The 23,863-nt window shown below is 37.1% G+C and overlaps 1 protein-coding gene across 7 annotated transcripts; it reads right to left on the reverse strand.

Moving 5' to 3' along the window:
* Positions 1 to 319: 319 nt before the first annotated feature.
* Positions 320 to 22,521, reverse strand: TIAL1 (TIA1 cytotoxic granule associated RNA binding protein like 1). Of its 7 annotated transcripts, none has more exons than XM_024121487.3 (15): positions 22,296 to 22,481; positions 20,125 to 20,192; positions 19,559 to 19,620; positions 14,978 to 15,074; positions 9,875 to 9,958; positions 9,429 to 9,527; positions 9,135 to 9,189; positions 8,890 to 8,977; positions 6,904 to 6,979; positions 4,863 to 4,971; positions 4,145 to 4,240; positions 3,952 to 4,036; positions 3,597 to 3,720; positions 3,120 to 3,259; positions 320 to 2,285 (listed from the first exon to the last, which is right to left on the reverse strand). In XM_024121487.3, exons 6-15 carry the CDS (start codon positions 9,453 to 9,455, stop codon positions 2,159 to 2,161), a joined length of 927 nt encoding a protein of 308 aa, XP_023977255.1. In that variant the 5' UTR covers positions 9,456 to 9,527; positions 9,875 to 9,958; positions 14,978 to 15,074; positions 19,559 to 19,620; positions 20,125 to 20,192; positions 22,296 to 22,481; the 3' UTR covers positions 320 to 2,158. The 7 variants fall into 7 exon arrangements, with proteins under 7 accessions (XP_023977255.1, XP_023977254.1, XP_007108115.1 ...); XM_024121486.3 differs by having other exon boundaries at positions 9,429 to 9,578; XM_007108053.4 differs by lacking the exon at positions 9,875 to 9,958 and having other exon boundaries at positions 9,429 to 9,578.
* Positions 22,522 to 23,863: the final 1,342 nt, after the last annotated feature.

Here is a 23,863-nt window from a genome sequence, read left to right on the forward strand (position 1 = left end):
TATAACTAGTCTGGATCATTTTATTAAATCATAGAATATACAAGCAGCTGTATTTAGCTGGTACTGTATTTAGCTACTTAATCTACTGGCAGACCAAAAAAGGTAAATTGAGAGTTTAATAGGCTTTTCTCAATATATATATATAAAAAATCTTTAGTTCAAGTTTCACATATATTTAAGAAATTTTAACTAGGAGGTATAATTAATTTGAGTGTTCTCCTTATAAAATATAAAGTAACTTTTCCATAACATCCCCCAAAGACACTAACCATGAACAAAAGAAATAAGGGTAAATTTTATAACAGAAGAGTGTAATAGATGAGTACTGTGGTTAAAACTAAAGTGCCATAAAAAATTTGGCCCAAAGATGAACAACTTCAGACCCTGTAAATTTTCATGTTCAACACATTTCTAAATGGGGGAAGAAGGAAAATACCAAAATTATTGTGTAGACCAATTTATAAAACCATCATTATTTTAAAGCTAACTGTAAGACGTCAAAAGTTTAAAAAACAGTAATCTGTGGGTGCTAGCTGAATCTTATTACTTAACTGTAAAGAGTTTTCTCATTTTGGTGCCCAGACCTCAGAACATTTCAAATACGCTGCCTAAACATTTGCACCCCCTAGCTGTCAGAACTCAAAAACATAGGATTTTTATCTCTTTTACATTCCTGCTATGATAGAAATTTGAGGCAGATTTTATGCACATGGCCTGAAAAATACCTCAGAAGCAAATGTCAATCTTACCCAATCAATTCATTTACAAACTCTGCACTCATACAACTCAGCCTCTGTTCAGGTTTGTCATCCCATGCACACTACCCACAAGGAAAAAATTAATTAAAATAAAAGTCACAACTCTGTATACTATTTAAGTTGAATATCCAATTATAAATTGGTACATCAAACTGTCTAAATAAGATGTTTTAGCAATCTTGTTAAAAAAATTCTCGGGCAAAATATATCTAATTTTAAAAAACACCCCAAGATTTTTTAAAAACACTGTACTATACAACTTATAGGAACCTTGAAATAGGTTTACAAGGTTTTAATCAAGGTATTTACATACCAAATGATGTAAAGCAAAAAAACGAAAAAAAAAAAAAATCTAATTTCCAATGACATTTTAAAATGTACTAATGCATCAAAGATTTGTATGAAATTAAAATTAAGGCTTTTTCTGTATAGTAATTTGTATAATTTTAATTTTACATAGTAGCCAACCTTGAAAATGTCAGTCTTAAACATTCTTATTCATCCACTGCATTCAATGCAGTGGAGTGTGTTAAGTGTTACTTCAAATAATTACATTGCTGCTACTTCTATGTTGAAGCATGCTCTTTAAACACTGTATTCAATATTTACAATGTATATCATTTAAACTTCATGTAAAAGCATAAGAATGACTGTCTGACTTTAATACAAACACCATACTTGGAATTTTCCCCCCAAAATGAAATGTAATTTACTACAGTTTTAATAATCAACACTTTTTAAAGTTTTAAAAATATGTCTTAATCTGGACCACCAATATTTGCTCAAGTAAGTCAGACAATGCTGTTCCTTATTTAGGTTGCAAAATTTCTTCTATCAGTCTGGCTTCAGTTTCTTTAGGCACAGAGAAAGTATTTCCTCCAAAGCGACTCCAAAATCATGCATTTCTTCTCAATATCACACTTTTTTTCTGCTGACTTCAAATGTGGTCCACCTTGGGGGAGGGGAGGGGAGTATCAAGGTTCAAGATGAACTTATTTGTGATTCCCAGTTTTCCATGATCCTCCCTTTTTTGCTCTTTTAAAAACACAGTGAGTTAAAATACTGAACAGCAAGATAAAAATGGAATAGTATCTAAGAATCAAAATGTATTACCCATTTCTCCTATTATATCAAAATTTGTAGTCAGAATTGTCTTAATTGACTTTATTGTAGTTTTTGTACACAAAGAAAAATCATGTTCATATCCATCATGAACAAAAACTTAAAAAGGCAGAACTAGAAGACATGTGTCCTTCACCAAAGCAAAGCTGTGCTAAAGGTTCCAAACATTTCAATTTTTAAAATAAATATTTTCATTTTCCGATGTCTACTTTCATGTCTTCAGAGTGTCACAAGGAAATTGAAGCTATCATGAATTACATTTTGTTTAGAGTCCCAGCTCACTGTGTTTGGTAACTGGCCATGCCATATCCAGCCTGGTTGGGAGGAGGTATTACAGGGGGAGGGGCTTGTCCTTGGGGAGGCTGAGCACCAAATCCACCCATCCAAGCAGCTGAAGGTGATTGACTTGGAAGAAAAAAAAAAAAAAAATCTTCAGCAAACGCAAAGAAAAAATTATCTATACAGTTATACAAAAGTCAAGCAGAGCCTAATCATAAACAAGAAATCAACATACTTAAAACAGAGAGCAAAGAAATAAATGATACATACCTACATATGCAAAATATATATTCTAATATTAGTCTTAAATTTTTGCTACGATAACATATGACTTCTCTGAAAAGTATCTCAAAACTGATTTTTTAAAAATGACAAATGATTCAACTCATCATCTACCCATCATATATTGCACACATGGTATATCAATTTATAAACAATTTTAAAAACACAAGTTTACTTTGTAAACAGGAAGAACTGGTGAAAATAAAGGTTTGGGCTGGCTAGAAAAAGCACAAGGGACCAACACAATCTATCAATAAAGGAAAAAAAGTGAGCTACTTTATATTAGATAAATTTCGGAGACTTCTCACACAAGCCAACAGGCATAAATCATTAAACTTCTGAACATATCCAGACAAAGACCTTTTCCATGAAAAAATAAACAAGTAGATAAAACAGTATATTAGAAATGTAAATCAAATTCTACCAACTGCTCATAGAGATAGGAGGACACATCAAATGTTACCCCAAACTCCCTTTCCACCTAGATAATAAAAAGCAAATTTTTAGCATTACAAATCATTTTTCATAAGGTTTCTACAATGCTTATAATGTCACACAGTTAATGCCACATAGTTCAATGTATTTAGTTTAAATAGATTCTCCCTAGGAAAACACACTTTTTAATTCCTTTTGTCGGAACTATGTGTTTCTATACTGGAAAAACTCAAAACAACTTACTCTACTCCAAATCCTTGTTGATTCCATGGTTGCCCATATACTCCATAAGGTGGTACTTGCCACCCATTTGCCATATACTGTCCATACTGTTGTGGGTTTCCATAAACTTGGCTCCACTGGCCCCACTGACTATAGTCGACCTAGGAAAAAGCAAATTACTGTTTTAGAGAACAAGTAAGAAACACAGTATTTGAAGAAAGTGGGAGACAAGGAAGAGAAAAACTAAGCACCCTTATGTGAATAGGACTCTGTTATTTATCATTGTCTAAGTTTATTGGGGTGGTGACACCTGTGAAAAGAAAGTATTAAGATTCAGTTAATACCACAAAATAATCACTTTTGAAATAGCATTAATAAAATCAACTGAAAGCAGCTATATGCTTTACTTTTTTGTTTGCTTTCTTTTACAGTTCATAAAGCTTTTATGTAGATATGTAAGAAGGAAACCTTAAAAAGTGCTATGAAAAATTGAATTACCTGTTGGAAGTTTTTAGTCATATCAGGAGATTCTTTACCCCAATAGCATTTAACAACATGTCCTTCAATTGTAGTACCATTCACCGAAACAATGGCATGGGCTGCACTTTCATGGGTAGAAAATCTAAGAGAGGATGAGAATGAAGTTTTTTGTTTTTTATTTTTTTAAGTACTTAGTGAGTAATACAGAAACTCCTTAATTTTTAACTATCAACTTGGTATTTTCCTAAAGTACATCATGTAGGAGTTTAAAGTTCTACATTGCAAAGAAGTACTAAAATAACAGACTCTGATACCTGAGGGGATCAAATAATATAACTGAAAGGAATGGATCAAACGTAAGGTAGGATTTTACCTGACAAATGAATAGCCCTTCTCTGGAAAAACTCTGATTTCCATAATCTGCCCAAATGGTGAGAATGTCTGTCTCATAAGCTGATCTGAAAAACAAACATACAAATAAAATATTTAAGGTTCATGTTATCATGAAATTGCTGCTAATAATGATGAAGCTCCAGAGAAGGGGATTAGAAAACCAGACACTATACCTGTTAACCCAGAAGCAATTCCTCCACAGTACACAGTACAATTTTTTGGACTTGACTGGTTTACTACATCTTCAAATCTCAACTGCTTAGTGTTATCTATATGCAGAAAGAAAACAAAAAAGTTGATGGAGCCTCCCTGGTGGCGCAGTGGTTAAGAATCTGCCTGCCAATGCAGGGGACACGGGTTCGAGCCCTGGTCTGGGGAGATCCCACATGCCGCGGAGCAGCTAAGCCCAGGAGCCACAACTACTGAGCCCGCGTGCCACAACTACTGAAGCCCACACGCCTAGAGCCTGTGCTCCGCAACAAGAGAAGCCACAGCAGGGAGAAGCCCGCGCACCACAACAAAGAGTAGCCCCCGCTCGCTGCAACTAGAGAAAGCCCGTGCGCAGCAACAAAGACCCAACGCAGCCAAAAAAAGAAAAAGTTGATGGTTATACAGCATTATAAAACTGATTACCATATACTATTAAGATATGCCTCATTGTGGGGAGAAATATAATTTTTTCTCCTTGACACTATGATTTGACCTATAAAATCACCTGGTTCACAGCTCCAAATATACTTGCACCAAAGCCCAGTTATTTTCCCACAATTATATTGAAGACAAAATGAGTCTTGAAATGCTAATAAAATTTCAATTTTAAGAAATTAAGACTAAACTAATACATGATTTTGTGAAGTATCCATTAAAACATATAAAGGAGACATATCTTACTTTCTTGTGTACTTTTAGGTGCAGGTGGTTTACGTGTGGCCCAATTGGTTCTGATTTGACGACCACCCAACCACTGACCTCCCATATGCACAATTGCATTTTCTGCATCCTATGGAGAAAAAGAAAAAAAAACAGCAATTACAAACACAGAAAAGAGTGGTTCATAAGACTCATTAAGATGAAATAAAACATTGGCACTTCTGGATCCAATAAATCTTATCAGTAAGTGACTCATTAAAGCAATATTTATTTATAGATTTTAAAATACCAGGATAGGGACTTCCCTGGTGGTCCAGTGGCTAAAACTCCGCGCTCCCAATGCAGGGGCCCAGGTTAAATCTCGGGTCAGGGAACTAGGTCCCACATGCCGCAACTAAGAGTTCGCATGCTACAACTAAAGATCCTGCATCCTGCAACGAAGATCGAAGATCCCGCGTGCAGCAACTAAGACCCGGTGCAGCCAAATAAATAAATTAAAATATTTAAAAAAAAAAACAAAAAAAAAAACCCAGGATAGCATTTAAGCATCAAGGGAAACTACAATTCAAAAATAAAAGGAGAAAATTACAATCCCACTGATCACCAAAAAAAAGGACAAAGTTGTTTTCAAATATCTTAATTTTATGGTTGATTTGTAATATGACTTTTACTGAAGAATATCTAAAAACTCTTGATACTATGGTCTAAATATCACCTAACCCCCCCAACCTACATTCTAATAGCAACGGACTATGACACAAGATTTAAAACTTAAGACGGAAGACTTCTGCATTATGATTTCGAATGCTGTAAAATTGAGCTCTACAATAAACTGAGTAAGGTATGGAACTCATGCCCCCTACAGTGGAAGTGAGGAGTTGTAACCACTGGACTGCTAGGGAATTCCCAAAAAATGAATTTAGGAAATAATGTGAATTTGCAATGAATCTAAGCAAAAAAAGGATACAACTCCTGCCCTTTATCTTACTGCTTCAATAAAATGTAAATAACTTAAGTTGTTGAAACTGTTCCAAAACGTTAATACCAAAGCCCATTTTATTATCTGATGTTATAGTTAATGCAAATGCTTAGATATTTGGTACCTCGTTCTTAAATACATGCAAAAATCAAGATGAATTGCTTAAAATTTCATTTACATAATTTGCTGTAGTCATTAACGTCCCAGCTACAAAACCATGGATAATAATTAAAAAGTTAAGGGACTTCCCTGGTGGTCCAGTGGTTAAGAATCCGCCTTCCAACGCAGGGGATGCAGCTTCGATCCCTGGTCGGGGAGCTAAGATCCCACATGCTGCGGGGTAACTAAGCCCATGCACCACAACTAGAGAGCCCGTGTGCCCCAGGTACAGAGCCCACATGGTGCGCTACAACTGGAGAGAAGCCCATGAGCCACAACTAGAGAGAAGCCCACAAGCCACAACTAGAGAAGCCTGCACGCTGCAACAAAAGATCCTGCATGCCGCAACTAAAACCCAACGCGGCCATAAATAAATAAATGCATTTTAAGAAAGTTAAAATTGAGATTTTCATGGTTAAGACAAATATAATTTTTAAAAACATTTATTTATTTTATTATTTATTTGGTTGTACTGGGTCTTAGTTGCAGCAGGTGAACTCCTTAGTTGAGGCATGTGAATTCTTAGTTGCTGCATGCATGTGGGATCTAGTTCCCTAACCAGGGATTGAACCCAGGCCCCCTGCGTTGGGAGTGCAGTCTTAACCACTGTGCCACCAGGGAAGTCCCAAGACAAATATAATTTAACTTCCCTTCAAATTCTGAGATTAGCTCATTTGTCCTAGTTGTGAGTTTTACTTCTAACACATCTTACCCTTACCAAGTCACAAATGCAAGCTTTAGTATACTTCATTATAATCAGCCTATTTTTCCCAGTTATTTCCAAGCTTATTAAAAAAAAAAGAACGAACTACACCTTATTATTAAAACAAAATTACACAATAGTTGTGTTTGTAGTCAACATCCAAAAATATTCATTAATAACTAAATTTTGCATTAAATTCAAATTGAGTTGAAAGAACATACCAGTTTATTATAAAAAGATACAAAGCCATAGCCTTTGGATTTTCCAGTTGCCATGTCTTTAACTACTCGGGCATCCCTGTGAAAAGAAGCACAGCTAAATGAGGGAAGTAAAAGTCATCCGCAAAATAAAAACTAAAAGGAACCACACACACTGTATTGTGAGCATGTTTTTAAATAAAATTCCAGTTAGCCCTAATTAACTACAGCCATTCCTGAACTCTCCCTAACGCTTCTTTACCTGTTAGAAAAAAGCAGTAGGACAAAAACATGTAATAAACATGCAACCTAATCAAATAGCCTGTGCTTTCTAAACTAAATGCTCAAATTTGAAGATTAATAGGAACAATAGTTTCCTTTTCTAATATTCTATTCGCTAGTGTCCTCTAAGGTTTACTGCTTCTATAAATTACTGTAACAATGCTAACTACTTTACCATGCAATCTCTAAATAGTTAAATGTCTTCTGCCTAGTGATACAAAATATATGAAATATTAAAAAATTGAAAAAGAGGAAAAAATAGGAATTAAAAAGGCATACATGGCCTGTTAACAGATTTCTTTATTTTTCTTGGTCAATTCTCTACCATCATTTTGGAGTTTGGGCAGCTGTAAATTTTGAAAAATTGACATTTTCAGAAATTTAAGAAAGGAGAATAAAAAACTAACAACAATGCTAAGCACACCAGTACGAAAACAACAAATTTACACAGAAATTTTAGTGAGTAAGTTAAAATGATTGGAAATATAGAACTCCACTGAATATAGAATGTTAAAATGTAAATACTAAAATATGTATATATAAATAATGTATAATAAGAATAAATAGAAATGAGAAAAAAATCTACAACTGAGTTCCAGTGTGCACAGTTCCTTGCAGTTAGCCTTCAAGATCCTGTCCATTCTTATGAGCAATTCTGCAAAATAACCAGAATGCTATTACTTTTAATTGTGACTTGGACTTTAGAAAAACTGCAGGTCTCAGGTATAAATATAGATTGAAAAACAGCAACCTGTATTATTTTTAATACTGATTTTTAAAACAGTACTACTTACCACATCTAGATTAAAAAGCAAAGTAAATATCAAAATAGAAAATTAAGAATTAAATCAAATAAATTAAATCTATAGAACAACAAATTGTAGAGAGAAATACTGTTGTTCTTAGGTGAAACGTATTTTTGTAAAGTAGTACTAAAACGTTTAACGTCAATCTATAGGAAATAAATACATAAAATAAAGTGATTTTAAGCAGACAGATAAATTGTGATAAACATTTTATAGAACTTGTAACACTTTAAATTTTCCAATATATTTGATCAAGTAACATACAGCAAAATCTGAGCACCAACTTTGTTAAAAATAAAATAAAATAAAATAAAAAAATTTAAAAAATCAAACCACAATTGGGCCCTACCCTAGCAGAATCAAATACCACTAACAAAAAAAATCTACTAATTAATCCCACATTTATGGCTCAGACATTGAAACATTTTACTACTATAATAATGCTACTTTCCAGCTAAAATAGCAAAACACATTTATCATTATAATTAAACATGTACATTTCTAATTTCACAATATATCCAAGGATTTACCTACTTTCCCCATTTATAAATTCCTCCTATAAAAGTTTAATACACAGTATAAATCATTTATTTTTGGTTAACCCATATCTTTAACCACCAAATTTTGAAAACACTTGACAAAAAGCTGGACTTCATAATAAGTTTTACCACCCAAACATCTGCTTTAAAGATAACAAACAGAATCACTTAATTTTTAACATGTTATACACAGGATTAGATGAAAACAAGACCCCAAAACACTGAAATGACATTAACATTTTCAACAACATCTACTAATCAAAAAAACAAAACAAACAAAAAAATCACACTAACTAGGGAAAGAAAATCTTAATTCTGATACAAGTTAATCATGTACAATTTTGCCTATCACTATCGAATACAGTATTGATTATGATACTTACGATATTTTACCAAAGGGGGCAAATGCTGATTTGATATCTTCTGTTGTAATTTCTGGACTCAAATCCCCAACAAACACGTGGAAATGATCTGAAATCAAAGCATTTGGTAATCAAATACTTAAGAAGTCAGGTACTAAACCTTTTTTAGGCAACACTAAAGGAAGAAAAAAACCTATTTGAGCTGGTAATGCTGCCAAGGATAATTTCAGAACTCTTCCACAGTAAAATGCAGCAGGAGTACTTACTGGAAGTATCTTTTTTCTGGCTACTTGGTGTTGTTGCCCAGTTTACTTTGACCTCCTAAAAATAAAGATTATATTTAATAAAATTATTAGGCATGTCATTATGAATCACAACACTTACCACTTATTAAATCACTTTATCAAGCAGGATTATTTTGGTAAAAGCACTAGGCTGAATAAAGCAAAACCATCACTTGGCAGAGCTGAATATTTGTTAAAAACTTGCTAAGAAAGAATACAAACTAATTTGACATGCAAATATATATACCCATAAGATGCCATCATTTATTATCTTACCTTTCCCAAAATTTTTCTCCCATTCATAGCAGCTAATGCAGCAGCTGCATCTCTGTGTTCATAAAATTCCACAAAGCAATATGGGTCATTGCTTGTATGCTGCAAAACAGAAAATCCAACAGAAGAGTTGACCCTTCTGCTATCGGGTTGCTGAGAAGAAAATCCAGGAAAAAACATTACTGATAGCTAGGCATGTACGAGGTGAGATTGCATAAGCTTATGAAAGCCTAACACTTTAAAAATAAGATTTACACCTATACCTGACTTTGCACCTCAGAATACTGTTGTACTCAAACAGAACTACAAAGCAGTACAGAATCATGACTACCAGCATTAAATCAAAATATAGAATTCTGGTGAAGTAAGTTAAATATAAAACAGAAGTTTATATATTAGACCAAACAAAACCTCAAGTTCAGATTTGAGAGATAAGGACCACTCCTTACCACTGCTCTTCTCTCCCAACATTATTTTCAAAGGGATGAATTCTATTTATGCATCATAATCCTTCATAAACTGTATCCCATTGACTATAAAAAAAATACAGAAATGAACCAACTTTACAAACTTTACTCCTGATCAAAACTAGGATTAGTACTATTGATACATATAATAAGACGAGATTATGTATTTCTTTTCTGCACAAGGAATAAGAATGAAAAAAGAAAAATTTCAGATTTATAACCAGCTGTTGAAATGAAATCCCTACCTTTCAAAATCTTCTGAAGCTCTGGAGATTCTATACACTTTGAATTTGGTCTTCCAAAGACCAGAAAAATATACTAGTGATTAAGAAAAGATTTTCTGAAAATGTGTCTGAACAAAATATTCCACAACAAAGCTAAAATTTTATATCACAAAACACCAATATAAGAGAGTGAATACCTAAAGAGTGGATATAAGTATATGTATAACTGATTCACTTTCCTGTACACGTGAAAACACAACATAGTAAATCAACAATACTCCAATAAAAATTTTTTTAAAAAGTGAGTACCTAATATGACACCAATAAATATAAAACACCAATATAAGATGAGAAAGTACCTAAGATACAACAACTGTAACACCTATGAACCAAAATGGAAATGAATTTTATAAGATTGCAACCTATATTGAACAGCTATACAGTTGTACAAATATATTTTTTACATAAGGTTAAAAATATCACTATTCAATGTAAAATATCTAAAAATAATGTTTAAAATGTGGAATTCCAGTTGCACTTACAAGGGATTAAAAATACCAGATAAAATAAAGCTCTTTTCAACTACCACTGTTTTTCATTCCAGGAAAGTTTTAGAAGAAAAATCCAAAATAAGACGTCTAAAACAATAGTGGTGAAGCAACCAGAAGGCATTTCCTTGAGGGGAAAAAAGCGTAATCATTAATACTGACAAGAAAACTACTACGGGCTCTCATACAAAATCCTATTGTTGTAGCCACGTGAATGCTGTTCTTACGAGGCAGAGAAAGGAAATAGGGAAAAGACTCCAAACAGAAATACGCAGTCAAATTCCTTTTGTAGAAGAGTTAACGTTTACCAGTAACACTTGCTGAAGAAAAGGTTTAAAGGTAAATAAGAAGCTAAAACTGTGCTAGTCAACTTTTCCTTTTACTCCTACCTCTTCTGCCCTGATGGTCTCTAAGGAAAACACTGTTAACCATAGCAAAACATACAGGAGTCCAATGGTAGAACTATGATAACAACGGGCTTTAGTAAACTAGTCTACTCATGCATACTGACTTCAAATTTCTCTAACTAGTAGTAGGCCAGATCCCATTCAATGTATGTACATACATGTACACACACACACACACACACACACACACATATTCACATCACACTGCATTTCATCTCATTTAAGACACCATTTTTTGTCACTGTCAGAGATGTTAAAATGTTTTAACATTTGCCTTAGAACTGATAATATACATTTATTATAGTATACAGGGAAAGCTAGAATCTACGATAAACAGTATCTAAAGTAAAACATCGTAAAACTAAGGGGAGGAAAGGGATTTCTCATACACTAAAATGAAATTTATGAAAGGAAACTAATAGTCTGTACTAGAGTTCATGAGTTCATGCTCTTTGAAAGCTTCCCATTTACACCACCACCAAGTGACACTGAAATCAACTGTGTCCTTAGCATGGTGTTGTCACCAATTTTTGTTGGATGACATAAATGTCAAGACAAAGAAATATGAAATTTTACAACTATTTACAAGTTCAAATGTAGGAGTTGTAGAATACGGATAAATTATGAAAGTTCATTTCAAACTCCTCTACCCCTTCATATGGCTGACTGTGCACACAGGTTTTAAAAAATATATGTATCAAATGTTTCTCAAAAATTTTCTAGCGACTCTCCACTTTCTCACATTTCATTCTTTCCTAAACCCACTCCAGTCAGTTTCCAACCCAACCATGGCAAGGAAACTTCATGTTGAGCTCACCAATGACCTCCCTGCCATCTCTGTGATCCCTTTTCTGTCCTCACCTTGACTTTCAAGCAGAATTCAAAACTGTTGACAAGTCTCCTCCTCTTCTAAATACTCTCCTGTAGATTCCACCATACTCTCTTGGTTTTCCTGTTTCCTCACTGGAGGATCTTTCAGAAAGTATTTCTTCCTCCTTAACTCAAACTATAAATGTCACTTAAGTGTTGAGATGCTCCAGGGCTCGAACCTAGGCCCCCTCTACTCTCTTCTCTCTCAGCGCTCTCTCTAGATCTAGGATCTAGATCTTATCCAGTCCCATGGCTTCAAATTATCACTGCAAGCTAGTATCATCAACACTGGTCTCTCTAGAGTTCCAAAACAGTTTATCCAACTGCCTACATATAACGTCCATTTATATGTCTAATGCACATCTTAAAATTAACATTGCCAAAACAGAGCTCGATTCCCACCACTCGCTACCCCCCAATCAATCCTGTGCCTCCCTCAGTCATCCCATGCCCATTTTAGCAAATAGCATTACCATACACACAACTGCAAACAAGAATCTAAGGGGTCTTTCTTGATGTCTTCCTTTATGCCCCACGGCCAATCCAGCCCTGCTGATTCTACCTCCAAAAATGTATCCCAAACTTATCTACCTCTATTTCTATGGCTACGACTCTAAAGAACAAGCTCCCCCCACCCCACATCATCTCCTACCTAGGCTAGTGAAATAAACACAGCTGGTTTCCCTCTCCTTCCACTCTTGCCCCCTACAATCCATTCTCCATACAATAATCATTTCCCAAATAAAGTAACGTTAAAAATGCAAATAAGAATACTTCATCAGGAGGACTTCCCTGGTGGCGTAGTGGTTAAGAATCCGCCTGCCAATGCAGGGGACACGGGTTTGAGCCCTGCTCCGGGAAGACTCCACATGCCGCGCGGCAACTAAGCCCGTGCGCTACAACTACTGATCCTGCGCTCTAGAGCCCGCGAGCCACAACTACTGAAGCCCACATGCCTAGAGCCTGTGCTCTGCAACAAGAGAAGCCACCGCAATAAGAAGCCCGCGCACTGCGACGAAGAGTAGCCCCCGCTCGCCGCAACTAGAGAAAGCCTGCACGCAGCAATGAAGACCCAATGCAGCCAAAAACAAACAAATAAATTAATAAAAAAGAATATTTCATCGCCCTACTTAAAACCCCCACTGCAACCAGAGTAAAATCCAAACACTCTGTCATGGCTCATACTGCCCTATGTGATTCCAAAGCCTGACTGCCTGCTCCATTATACTCATTTCCCACCATTCACCAGGTTCCAGCCACCCTGGTCTTTGGTTCCACAAATGCACCAAGCTCATTACCAACTCAAGGCCTTTGTATGGGCTTGTTCCCTCTGCCTCCAGCTCGTAATGTAGATGGCAGCATCTCGTTATTCCTATCTCCGCTCAAAGAGGTGATTTCTGATAGTAGTCATTATCATGTTGGCCCCATACCAAACATCCATAGTCTAAAAAAGACTCATCTGATCTTTTAAAATTTGGTTGAGTCAACTGCCCACTGATTAGAGATTTCTAGATCACAGATCATAACCAAAAAGCCTCAACATTCAATTACGCAACTTCAGTTCCCATCTCCTTAAGAACCTACCTTATTATTTTCACAAAATAGATGCCAACTGCAGCAAGACGTCATCCCTCACCACCTAGCCTATACAGCACCAACACTGCAATCATCATCACAGAACTGTTATATTCTCTTCAAAGCACTTACTCCTATTCGGAATTATCTTGTTTACTTGTTATTTACAATACTCTAACATGTAAACTCTTGTGAACCTCACTGGTCTAGCTCTGCATTATATCCCCAGTGCTTTGAACAGTACCTAGTACAAAGTAAATTTTTGATTAATTAAAGAAAGAATGAATAAATAATCAAAGTCAGGAAGGAAAGAAGAGATAATATACCAGAACAGAGTAATAATTATCCTTATTAGTTAAGAATGAAGATCAAAAGGTCACTTTGCTTTACATATTTGTAACAGTTCCCCTCCATCTCAGAATATAAAACAAACTCCTTAGCACAGCTCTGGCCCCTGCTGAACACTCCTGCCTCATCTCCTGGCATCTCCTAAGACTAATCCCTTTTGAAACTCCAACCACGTTATGGTTTCTATCTTTCCCTCTATCTCAAAAGCACTCCCACTCTCTGTCTACCAGGCTTGATCAACATTCTTCTCTCTACCTGGATTCCCTTCTTTCTCAAATTCCTGTCTAGCCAGTTTCCATTATTATCCTTTTCGGTTTCAGCCTAGACACTGAATCCTCCCCTGACTGAAGACTGTATGGACCTATAAGCTCCTATAGCACTTGAAACTGTCAACTTCCACAGTATTTATTATCCTGTATCATTAGTGCCTATTATTTCCTCTGTCTCCCTCATAGACTGGAAAATTCCATCGCGCTAGGAACCGTTTTATTGTATCCCTAGCACTTACCGTGGTATCTGGTACATACTAAATAGTTGAAAAAAAAAAAAAGTGTTAATAAATAAACTGAAACCCGAGTCATTGGGCACTGCTACAGAGTCTTAACCAGGAAAGTATAAAAAGTAAGATTTTTTTGAAAAAAAGGAAAACAAACTCTCCTGACAATTTAAATTCCTATCTACATCAAGTTGTTCAATCAGCATCTACTACAATTGCTGAAGATGCCTGTGTGGCACTGTGCTCATAAGAACCTAACGTTGTTCTACACACACCAATTCTTATTGGAAATATATGAAATGTAACATTCTTATTGGAAATATATGAAATATAACCTAGTTTTTCAACATTCTGAGATAAGCTCTAACAACTTTTTACAAGCAGAATCACTTGAAGATAACTACATCATGAAGGACCCTTTGAAAATAACAGCACAGAAACTTTGTCCCCTCAAATAAAACTCCATTCTAAACCTAGTTTGTCAGTCAAATAAGTGAACACAACATCAATCTCTCCATCTAGTAACTTGAAACTTAAAATGATACTAATCAACTCATGTATCTCAAAATGTTAAACATTATGCTAATTGTCAGCACAGGGAACTGGGAAGATCTTACCTCTGTTATCATTTTACAGCTTTTACAGGGTCCAATCTGACTGAATAACTGAAGAATAAGAACTTCTGTCACATCTCTGGAGAGGTTACCTACGTATCTGTACAGAAAGAAAAAAAAAAATCAGCAATTTCCCTTCAGCTCTGGCTCTAAAGCATTATCATCTACTCATCACCTTTTATTTCATTTTAACTTCCTCTGTCTTCAATAAAATTTTTCCAATTAAGCCTGATCCTTTGAGTGTAAGATTAACTCTCATTTAGGAAAGCAATAATTGTTCTTAGGTCACTAAAATATCACTTCAAAAGACTCTATTAAAAACAAATCAATATGACCTTGCTTACCCCCCAAAGCATATTATTCTGTACCTATATATCATTTTCTCATCTTAATTGTTAGAATAAAAATAATAAAAATTTAAATCAGTCTCAAGATAACTACAATTTTTAGATATGAAACACAATTCAAAATAATGTATAACACACACACTAATACCACAAATATTGATTCATTAAAACACCTGATCATAGAAGGATATCAGACACAAGGTGAGTTTATCTTAGACCTCCAACCAAAGCAATTACATGAACAGAGAAAAGAATTAAAGTTATAGCAAAACACAAAGATTGAAGGATTTTGTTCTTTCTGTCTTGCTAATAAGATTGTTATCGATGGTAGGTCTTCATAGTTTTGTTTTAGGAGAGCAGGGTAAATTAAATTAATACTCAAAAATGCATCAGAATCAACAAAATACATCTTTATGTAGACAACAAAGCAAATATAAAGATTTCTCTAGAAATTCAGAGAAAATTTAAGACAAATCCAGGTATACTTTTGACTATAACATATCTAAAGATTTGGGATTTTTAAAAAAATTACAAATTGAATGTATGTATTTTGTATAAGAAACTTAAAATACACGTAAGTTGAAAAGAAAAGAACACCACCAGCCAGAGATGACCACCTTGTATCATGGATCTTTTTTTTTTATTGGAGTATAGTTGCTTTACAATGTCGTGTTAGTGTCTGCTGTACAGTGAAGTGAATCAGCTCTATGTGTACATATATCCCCTCCCCCTCCCCCATCCCACCCTTCTAGGTCTTCACAGAGCTGAGCTCCCTGTGCTGTACAGCAGGTTCCCACTAGCTATCCATTTTACACATGGTAGTGTATTTATGTCAAACCTAATCTCCCAATTCATCCCACCCTGTCCAAACACCCATTCTCTACGTCTACCTTTCTATTCCTGCCCTGCAAATAGCTTCATCTGTACCGCTTTTCTAGATTCCACATATGTGTGTTAATATACAATATTTGTTTTTCTCTGACTTTCTTCACTCTGTATGACAGACTCTAGGTCCATCCACATCTCTACAAATGACCCAATTTCATTTCTTTTTATGGTTAATATTCCATTATATATATGTACCACATCTTCTTTACCATGGATCTATCTTAATTTAGCTTAATAAACTTTAAGTCTTTCTCGCACTCAGCATATAGTTCCTAAAACTCACATCAGTTATGATCCTCATAAACCAAACAACATTCATAAAATTTAACACGTTTTCTTCTGGAAAGTAAAAGGACATAAGTTTTATTTTCCTAACTATAATATATAACATCTGGAAACAATGTACTGAGACCAATATAAGCCTTGTATCTACGGTTGCCATAGTTTAAGATAGGATACTCTGAAAGGGAAAAATAAGACTGAGAAAGGTAAGGTTAAGTGTTAAAAAGAAAAAAAAATTTGATTAAGAATGAATAGCAATTTTCTTTTCACCTAAGAATTTCACTGCAATGGGTGCTAATAACTTTAACACGCTCTAAAAATGAAACACAAGTCCAATGTTACTTAAATGGAAGACTAAACCAGTGACAAACTGGTTTAGGTCCACTATGCCACCTTTTTGTTATATTTAAAGTAGAGCAGACCCATCAGTAGGCTGTGCAGTGACATACTTTTCCCAGCAGTAGTGAAACGTTATAGGCTTCTGAGCTAGCCAGACAATTGCCTATTATTATTTTTTTAACTCATAGGGGTCTGTGAACCTGTATCCATGGAATTTCTTTTTGTACAAGGTAGACCTATCTGAAAAGAAAATGAACACTGACCTTGGTCTCTGAAGTGTTAACACTCAACTAACCTAAAATGCTAATAGTTAGCTCATTTCTAAGAGAATAGGAGTGGATAAAACTGATTTTCACATATCAAAGCTAACTAGTAACAAAGTTAAAATTATCACTTGAATGTAACAAATTGTAAATGATTTAAATAATTTTAATTTGTAGTACTGTTTAATGATTTTTCCAGGAAAAATCTGCACGGGCATTAATTACCTTACGTACCTAAAAGTCACAATTAAAGCTGTTACTGTTTCACAGGACTTTTATTCCAAGTCAACTTATTTCTAATCAATTACAGATTTTGAAGAATTTCTAGAGGCATATTTAGATATATTAATTTATATTTCAAGCACTGATAACAAAGAGCAAAAGGTTAATGTAAGTTTAGAATGTCATGAAATACTTAGAGAAAAAGTTTACTTTTAAGGTTTCCTATTTTTCAAATATCTCCACTAAAAGTTCAGTTGGTAAAGCAGCAAACTCCAAAAACTAATATAAAAATGGCCTTCCAGGGGCTTCCCTGGTGGCGCAGTGGTTGAGAGTCCGCCTGCCAATGCAGGGGACACGGATTCGTGCCCCGGTCCGGGAAGACCCCACATGCCGCGGAGCGGCTGGGCCCGTGAGCCATGGCCCCTGAGCCTGCGCGTCCGGAGCCTGTGCTCCGCAACGGGAGAGGCCACAACAGAGAGAGGCCCCCGTACCGCAAAAAAAAAGAAAAAAAGAAAAAAAAAAAAGGCCTTCCATAACAACATGTAGAACATCTTAATTTGCCAGGATAAAAAGGATATAATTCACCATATAATTTCACCTAAATTATACCCAAACCTGAGACTGCCTTTTCCTTTACTCAGAGTTCTGTAATTCATTCACCTACATTTGCCTTCATCCATCATAACACTTAATAAACATTTTATAGCTTTTAAAATACTATACCGCTTAAGTACCTTTATGTTATCATAAAATTATCTGTCCCAAAATAAATACTAACAAAAATATTCAACTCTTGACCTGGTAAAAACATCATCTCTTGGTAGCATATAGAAATATTTCCTTTTTCTTTCTAAATCATCTACACTTCACTTTCTTTCTGCTTTGGTTATAAAATCGTCAATATATTCTAAAGTTCCAAGGGTTTAAATATAAAATTTCTACTTGAAAAACACATACAAAATAACAGAAAAAGACAAATGGCTCAAATTCTTGTATTGAGATCAATTCAAAGAGTAAACACTTAGGAAATTCCAAAACGATTTTTAACTCAGGGGAAAAAAAAAACAAACCTTAGGTCTATTTTGTCTTCTAAGAACAGGAACTGTAGGAACTAATGCATTAAAAATGGAAAATGATGTCTTTATCCCTAAAGTCAGGGTTAAAATCAAATTTGAGACTAGAACTTGGCAGTTTCACAGTAGGCAAAAGTTCACATTGCCAAACTACTTCCTATGTACAACCAGGCAGAATTTTAAGTTAAGAACATCATGCCTTTCAGAAGACTAATCACACTTTTCAATACTGAATGTGCTCTCACTCTGAAAAGATTAGCCCTACGAAGGCTGAAATTACCAGCACTTTTACACAAGACACTATGGCTAAGTAATATTTTTACTTTTGTTCTTGCAAATTCCTATATAAGAGGAGATTCTGCAACAATATCCTTCAATGGGCCTCTAATGTGCTGATCAATTTGTCGATATTTCATTTCAGGAAGAAGGCAGGGTGGAGGAAAGGTGCAGGAGGTACAAGTGAACTGACCAACTATTTAAGGAATATCAACACACATACACATACATTTTAAAGGAACAGAAAATATGATTAAGTTGAATGAGAGGCTTAATTACAGCCACAATATAACCAAATCTATGGTACAGCTAATCAATTTTATAATGGGATTTAACAGTATTTACTGCTATTGCCCTTAGATGTTCAGATTATACTCTAAATGAATGGTTTATTTCCTCCTTTTGACTGAGTCTCTATCGGGAAGAAAACAGCCTTAAAGATGGCATTGCATTAATATGGTATAATTCCAGATCCAGAATTCCTACTCATTTTGGAGCATCGAGTAGATGAAGAAAATAAAACTACAATAGAACACCATTACAATTTAATGTTGTATAACAGATTCAGATATACCATGGATCAAATCACTGCACTCAAAGCTACACACGACACAAATCTGAAATGTGGGTCCTACAAGGTAGGTGTCAGGTAGTTCATTTCCAACACCAGTGTTATACAGCATGATCTCATTTGTTTTTTTAGATCCCAAGATACCCAATACATTTACCCCCCAATACAAAAAATGTCAAATGAGAACAAAGAACATCAGAAAACAGACCTTCAAAGAAACTATATGACAAATTTTAGGCTCAACATCAAAGCAATTCTATATCACTTTAAATACCATCAAATAAATTAGTAATACTGTAGGTAATGAATATTTAAAGACCTACCTAGGCTATAAACACCATATTGTTTTCTGATGATAGAACCATATGTCTTAGCTTGTGTGTGTCTGCAGGAAAAAAACCTCACTAGTAACACACAGGCATATTAAGGAAACAGTTTAAGATAAGCTTTGTTAAGAGTACATTGTTTTAAAACATACTAGCCACTTGAAAGCCTAATCCAAAGACCACGATGTAAAATAAAAGGACCTCCATAAATAAACAAAAAACCCTACTAGGTATCAACCTCTAAAGTCACCTTCAAAGTTTTTATCATGTTACTCGTATCTAAAAGAACCCTTTGAGAAGAAATATGTAAAATGAACACTTTAAAAAAATATGCATTTTTATTAAAATCTGACAAAAATCCAAATGTGAAACATTTGCTTTTATCTCAAAATTTTACATTTCAATTTTTAAAAAAATATATAAAAATCAACAGACCGCACCACATATGACCATCATGTCTGCTTATATAATTTTAAATCAATCAGGACTTTTTTAAAAAAACGGACTTAATATTAATTTAATGAAAGGAAGTATACAGTAATCATTGTAAAATATTTGAGTACCTCTTACGTTCCAGGCAGTGAACTAAGTGCTGCAGGGGTAAGACCTAGGAAGATGTAGCAGTCCTTGTCTAAAAAAAAAGAAAAAAATCCTTCCCATGGAGAAGAGTGGGAGAAGGAAAAAGGAAGACAGAATAGTAAACATGTACTGACATACAGGTACAACGAAGCTCAAGATGTTTCTTTACTTATATGTATACATGTCACATTTTTAGATAACTGTAAACATAGACAACTTAATTGTGTTTCTGAGAAAGAACAGGAGACTGGAGAAGGCAGAGGTAAGAAATAAGTGACAAAGAAGTTAGCTTATTAGTCTATGGTCTAAGATCTGATGGAGATGAGGAGAAGGCAGATGCAAAGTGCTTATATGAATTAAAGGTACTGCAATAGCATTTTGTTTAGCATGACAAAACAGGAATTCTTCATAAGGAACAGGTAGATACAGTTAATGAGAAATATGCCTTGAGGATTTACCAATTATTCAGTAGCTATTATGATGCGATGACATTTCAGATTTTTAAATACAATGTAAGTTTTATCGCTGTTAAATGCATGCTTGCTAGGCCTAAATCCAGCTTTCCCAGATGCTTCCATCAAAGAACACATTGCTAACTAAATACCAAGTCTTGGCTTCAACAGATGTTAGAGGACAAATTTCAAGTTTGTCCCAATTCTCTCTTTTCTGGGAAAAGAGAGCAGAAATGGAAGACAGCACAAAACATAAATATTGATACAAAACTTCCTACTAAGCAGACTTCCCATTCAAGCATTTGATGTACTTAAGTTGACTTCAAATTCTCAAAAGGGATAGCAGATACTTTAATGAGACATTAGAGAAGTAGGAATAAAAAAGTGTAAGCCCCCCCCCCCCCGCCAAAAAACCAAAAAAACAAACTTGTATTAATATTGAACACAGACATCTACCTTCTTTACTGAGCAAACTTTCTTTGGTAGGACTAGAGATGAGAAACTAGTCAAACTTCCTAAGTACCCATCCACCTTCATCTGTTCCCCAAAAAGTAATTTCCCCATCAGATAGCAGAGCCAAGTGAACTATGATCATATCAATACCAGGCAGAGGCAAGAGAAAACAAAGCAGCGACCTGACTGACTCCTTGCACTCGAGGCAGGTGTGCTGAGCTTCGAGAGGCTAGGAAAACCCAAGGTGCTCAACTTAAACATTTAATTAGAAATTACACTTAAAAAAATGCAGGAAAAAAGAAAGGAGTGCCACACTATTTGGAAAGGAATGCAAATGCTGAGTCATCACTCCATTAGGAAGGAAAGGAAACTCGAATAAGCGATTCAAAGACGAAATTCATTCATTACACTGGGCTTCAGAGTAAAGAGCAACAGCAAGATAGAAGAAAAAGCGCTCAAAAGACACATCGAATAGCTGATAAAAAACATCATTTTATCCAACTCTGAAGGTCTCGACCCACAGATTAGGAGGAGGTAACACCACTTTAACAACTGGTTGTCAGTTTAGCGCAGGTAGCGCTCAAAGTAAACTTCTTCATCCAAGAAGGGAAAGATGCTCCGGCGGCAAGAGGGATCCCTTTTGCACTTTAAAAGTAGCGGGCGCTGGGCGAAGTGTTTCTGACAGCGTGGGCGGGGGCACGTGGGGCAGAAAGACAGTAGGGGCTTGAGTGGTGTTCGAATGTCCGACTTCCTCGGAGAGCTCAACTTGGGATAAGAGCCGGGAGCGACTGGGGACTTGGAGGGCGTGAGTGCTAATTCCTCGCGGCCCGCAGGGGATGTGGCTGCGGTCCCACCCCCAGTCCCACCCCCACCAGGCCCAGCCCCCGTGGGGGACCGGCAGCTCCCGGCCCAGCCCAGGGCCCCCAGAGCAGAGGGGGAGCAGGAGCTCTCTCGGGCCTGACAGGTTCTGCCGTGCAGAAACCCGGCTTAAGAGGAGGATGCAAAGAAGGGCGTGAGAGGAAAAGGTCGAAATAAGCCCCGGACCCCAGGAAGTGACTGTGTTTGGGGGAAGGGAGGGCTTCCTTTCTAAGGAAAAAGGGACAGATGAGAAATGCACTTCGCGTCCGCGCCACCGCGGCCAGGGAGCCGCCGAGAGTCCCGCCTTCGGCCCCGCTCTCCGGCTCCCTCCCACAGCGTCCCGCGGTGCCCGGGCCTCTCGGCGCCTGGCACCCCTCGTCTCGGGTACTCACAGAGTCCGGGGCTGCCCGTCGTCTTCCATCATGGTGGGTGCGACGGAGCGATCCCGGGACAAGGGGGAGGGCAGGGCCGGGGAGGGGAGGGGGTGGGGAGGAAGGGGAGGGGGGCTACGGGCACCGGCTGGGGACAGAGGAAAAGGCACCGAACCCCGCTCTCGGGCTCTCTCCCCCCAGCCCGCTCCGGACACTGCGCTCCAACCAGGAGGAGCAAGAGGAGGAGGAGGATGAACAAAATGGCCGCCGCCACCAGCCAGGCAGGAAACGGGGCAGAGCGCAGGCGCGGCCCGCCAGGTCACCGCTCAGGCCAGCCGCGACAGCCTGCAAAGGGGACAACTGAGTGAGGAGGAAAACGGGCCGCTGAGGAAACCCTGTGCCGGGTCACGACGGGTCACGTCGTGGCTGTGCGCCGGCTGGTCGGCGAAGCCCGGCCAGCTCAAGAAGAGATAGAGTAAAAAGAAAACCGCCAGGAAGCTGAAATCTCTGGGAATTGTGGTCCTGGAAATGAGAGAGGAAAGCCCTTCCCCAAAGGGCTTCTGAACCAAAAAAACAAACTTGTATTAATATTGAACACAGACATCTACCTTCTTTACTGAGCAAACTTTCTTTGGTAGGACTAGAGATGAGAAACTAGTCAAACTTCCTAAGTACCCATCCACCTTCATCTGTTCCCCAAAAAGTAATTTCCCCATCAGATAGCAGAGCCAAGTGAACTATGATCATATCAATACCAGGCAGAGGCAAGAGAAAACAAAGCAGCGACCTGACTGACTCCTTGCACTCGAGGCAGGTGTGCTGAGCTTCGAGAGGCTAGGAAAACCCAAGGTGCTCAACTTAAACATTTAATTAGAAATTACACTTAAAAAAATGCAGGAAAAAAGAAAGGAGTGCCACACTATTTGGAAAGGAATGCAAATGCTGAGTCATCACTCCATTAGGAAGGAAAGGAAACTCGAATAAGCGATTCAAAGACGAAATTCATTCATTACACTGGGCTTCAGAGTAAAGAGCAACAGCAAGATAGAAGAAAAAGCGCTCAAAAGACACATCGAATAGCTGATAAAAAACATCATTTTATCCAACTCTGAAGGTCTCGACCCACAGATTAGGAGGAGGTAACACCACTTTAACAACTGGTTGTCAGTTTAGCGCAGGTAGCGCTCAAAGTAAACTTCTTCATCCAAGAAGGGAAAGATGCTCCGGCGGCAAGAGGGATCCCTTTTGCACTTTAAAAGTAGCGGGCGCTGGGCGAAGTGTTTCTGACAGCGTGGGCGGGGGCACGTGGGGCAGAAAGACAGTAGGGGCTTGAGTGGTGTTCGAATGTCCGACTTCCTCGGAGAGCTCAACTTGGGATAAGAGCCGGGAGCGACTGGGGACTTGGAGGGCGTGAGTGCTAATTCCTCGCGGCCCGCAGGGGATGTGGCTGCGGTCCCACCCCCAGTCCCACCCCCACCAGGCCCAGCCCCCGTGGGGGACCGGCAGCTCCCGGCCCAGCCCAGGGCCCCCAGAGCAGAGGGGGAGCAGGAGCTCTCTCGGGCCTGACAGGTTCTGCCGTGCAGAAACCC

Source organism: Physeter macrocephalus, chromosome 20 (assembly GCF_002837175.3).
Source record: "Physeter macrocephalus isolate SW-GA chromosome 20, ASM283717v5, whole genome shotgun sequence".
In the NCBI taxonomy this organism is placed as follows: domain Eukaryota; kingdom Metazoa; phylum Chordata; class Mammalia; order Artiodactyla; family Physeteridae; genus Physeter; species Physeter macrocephalus.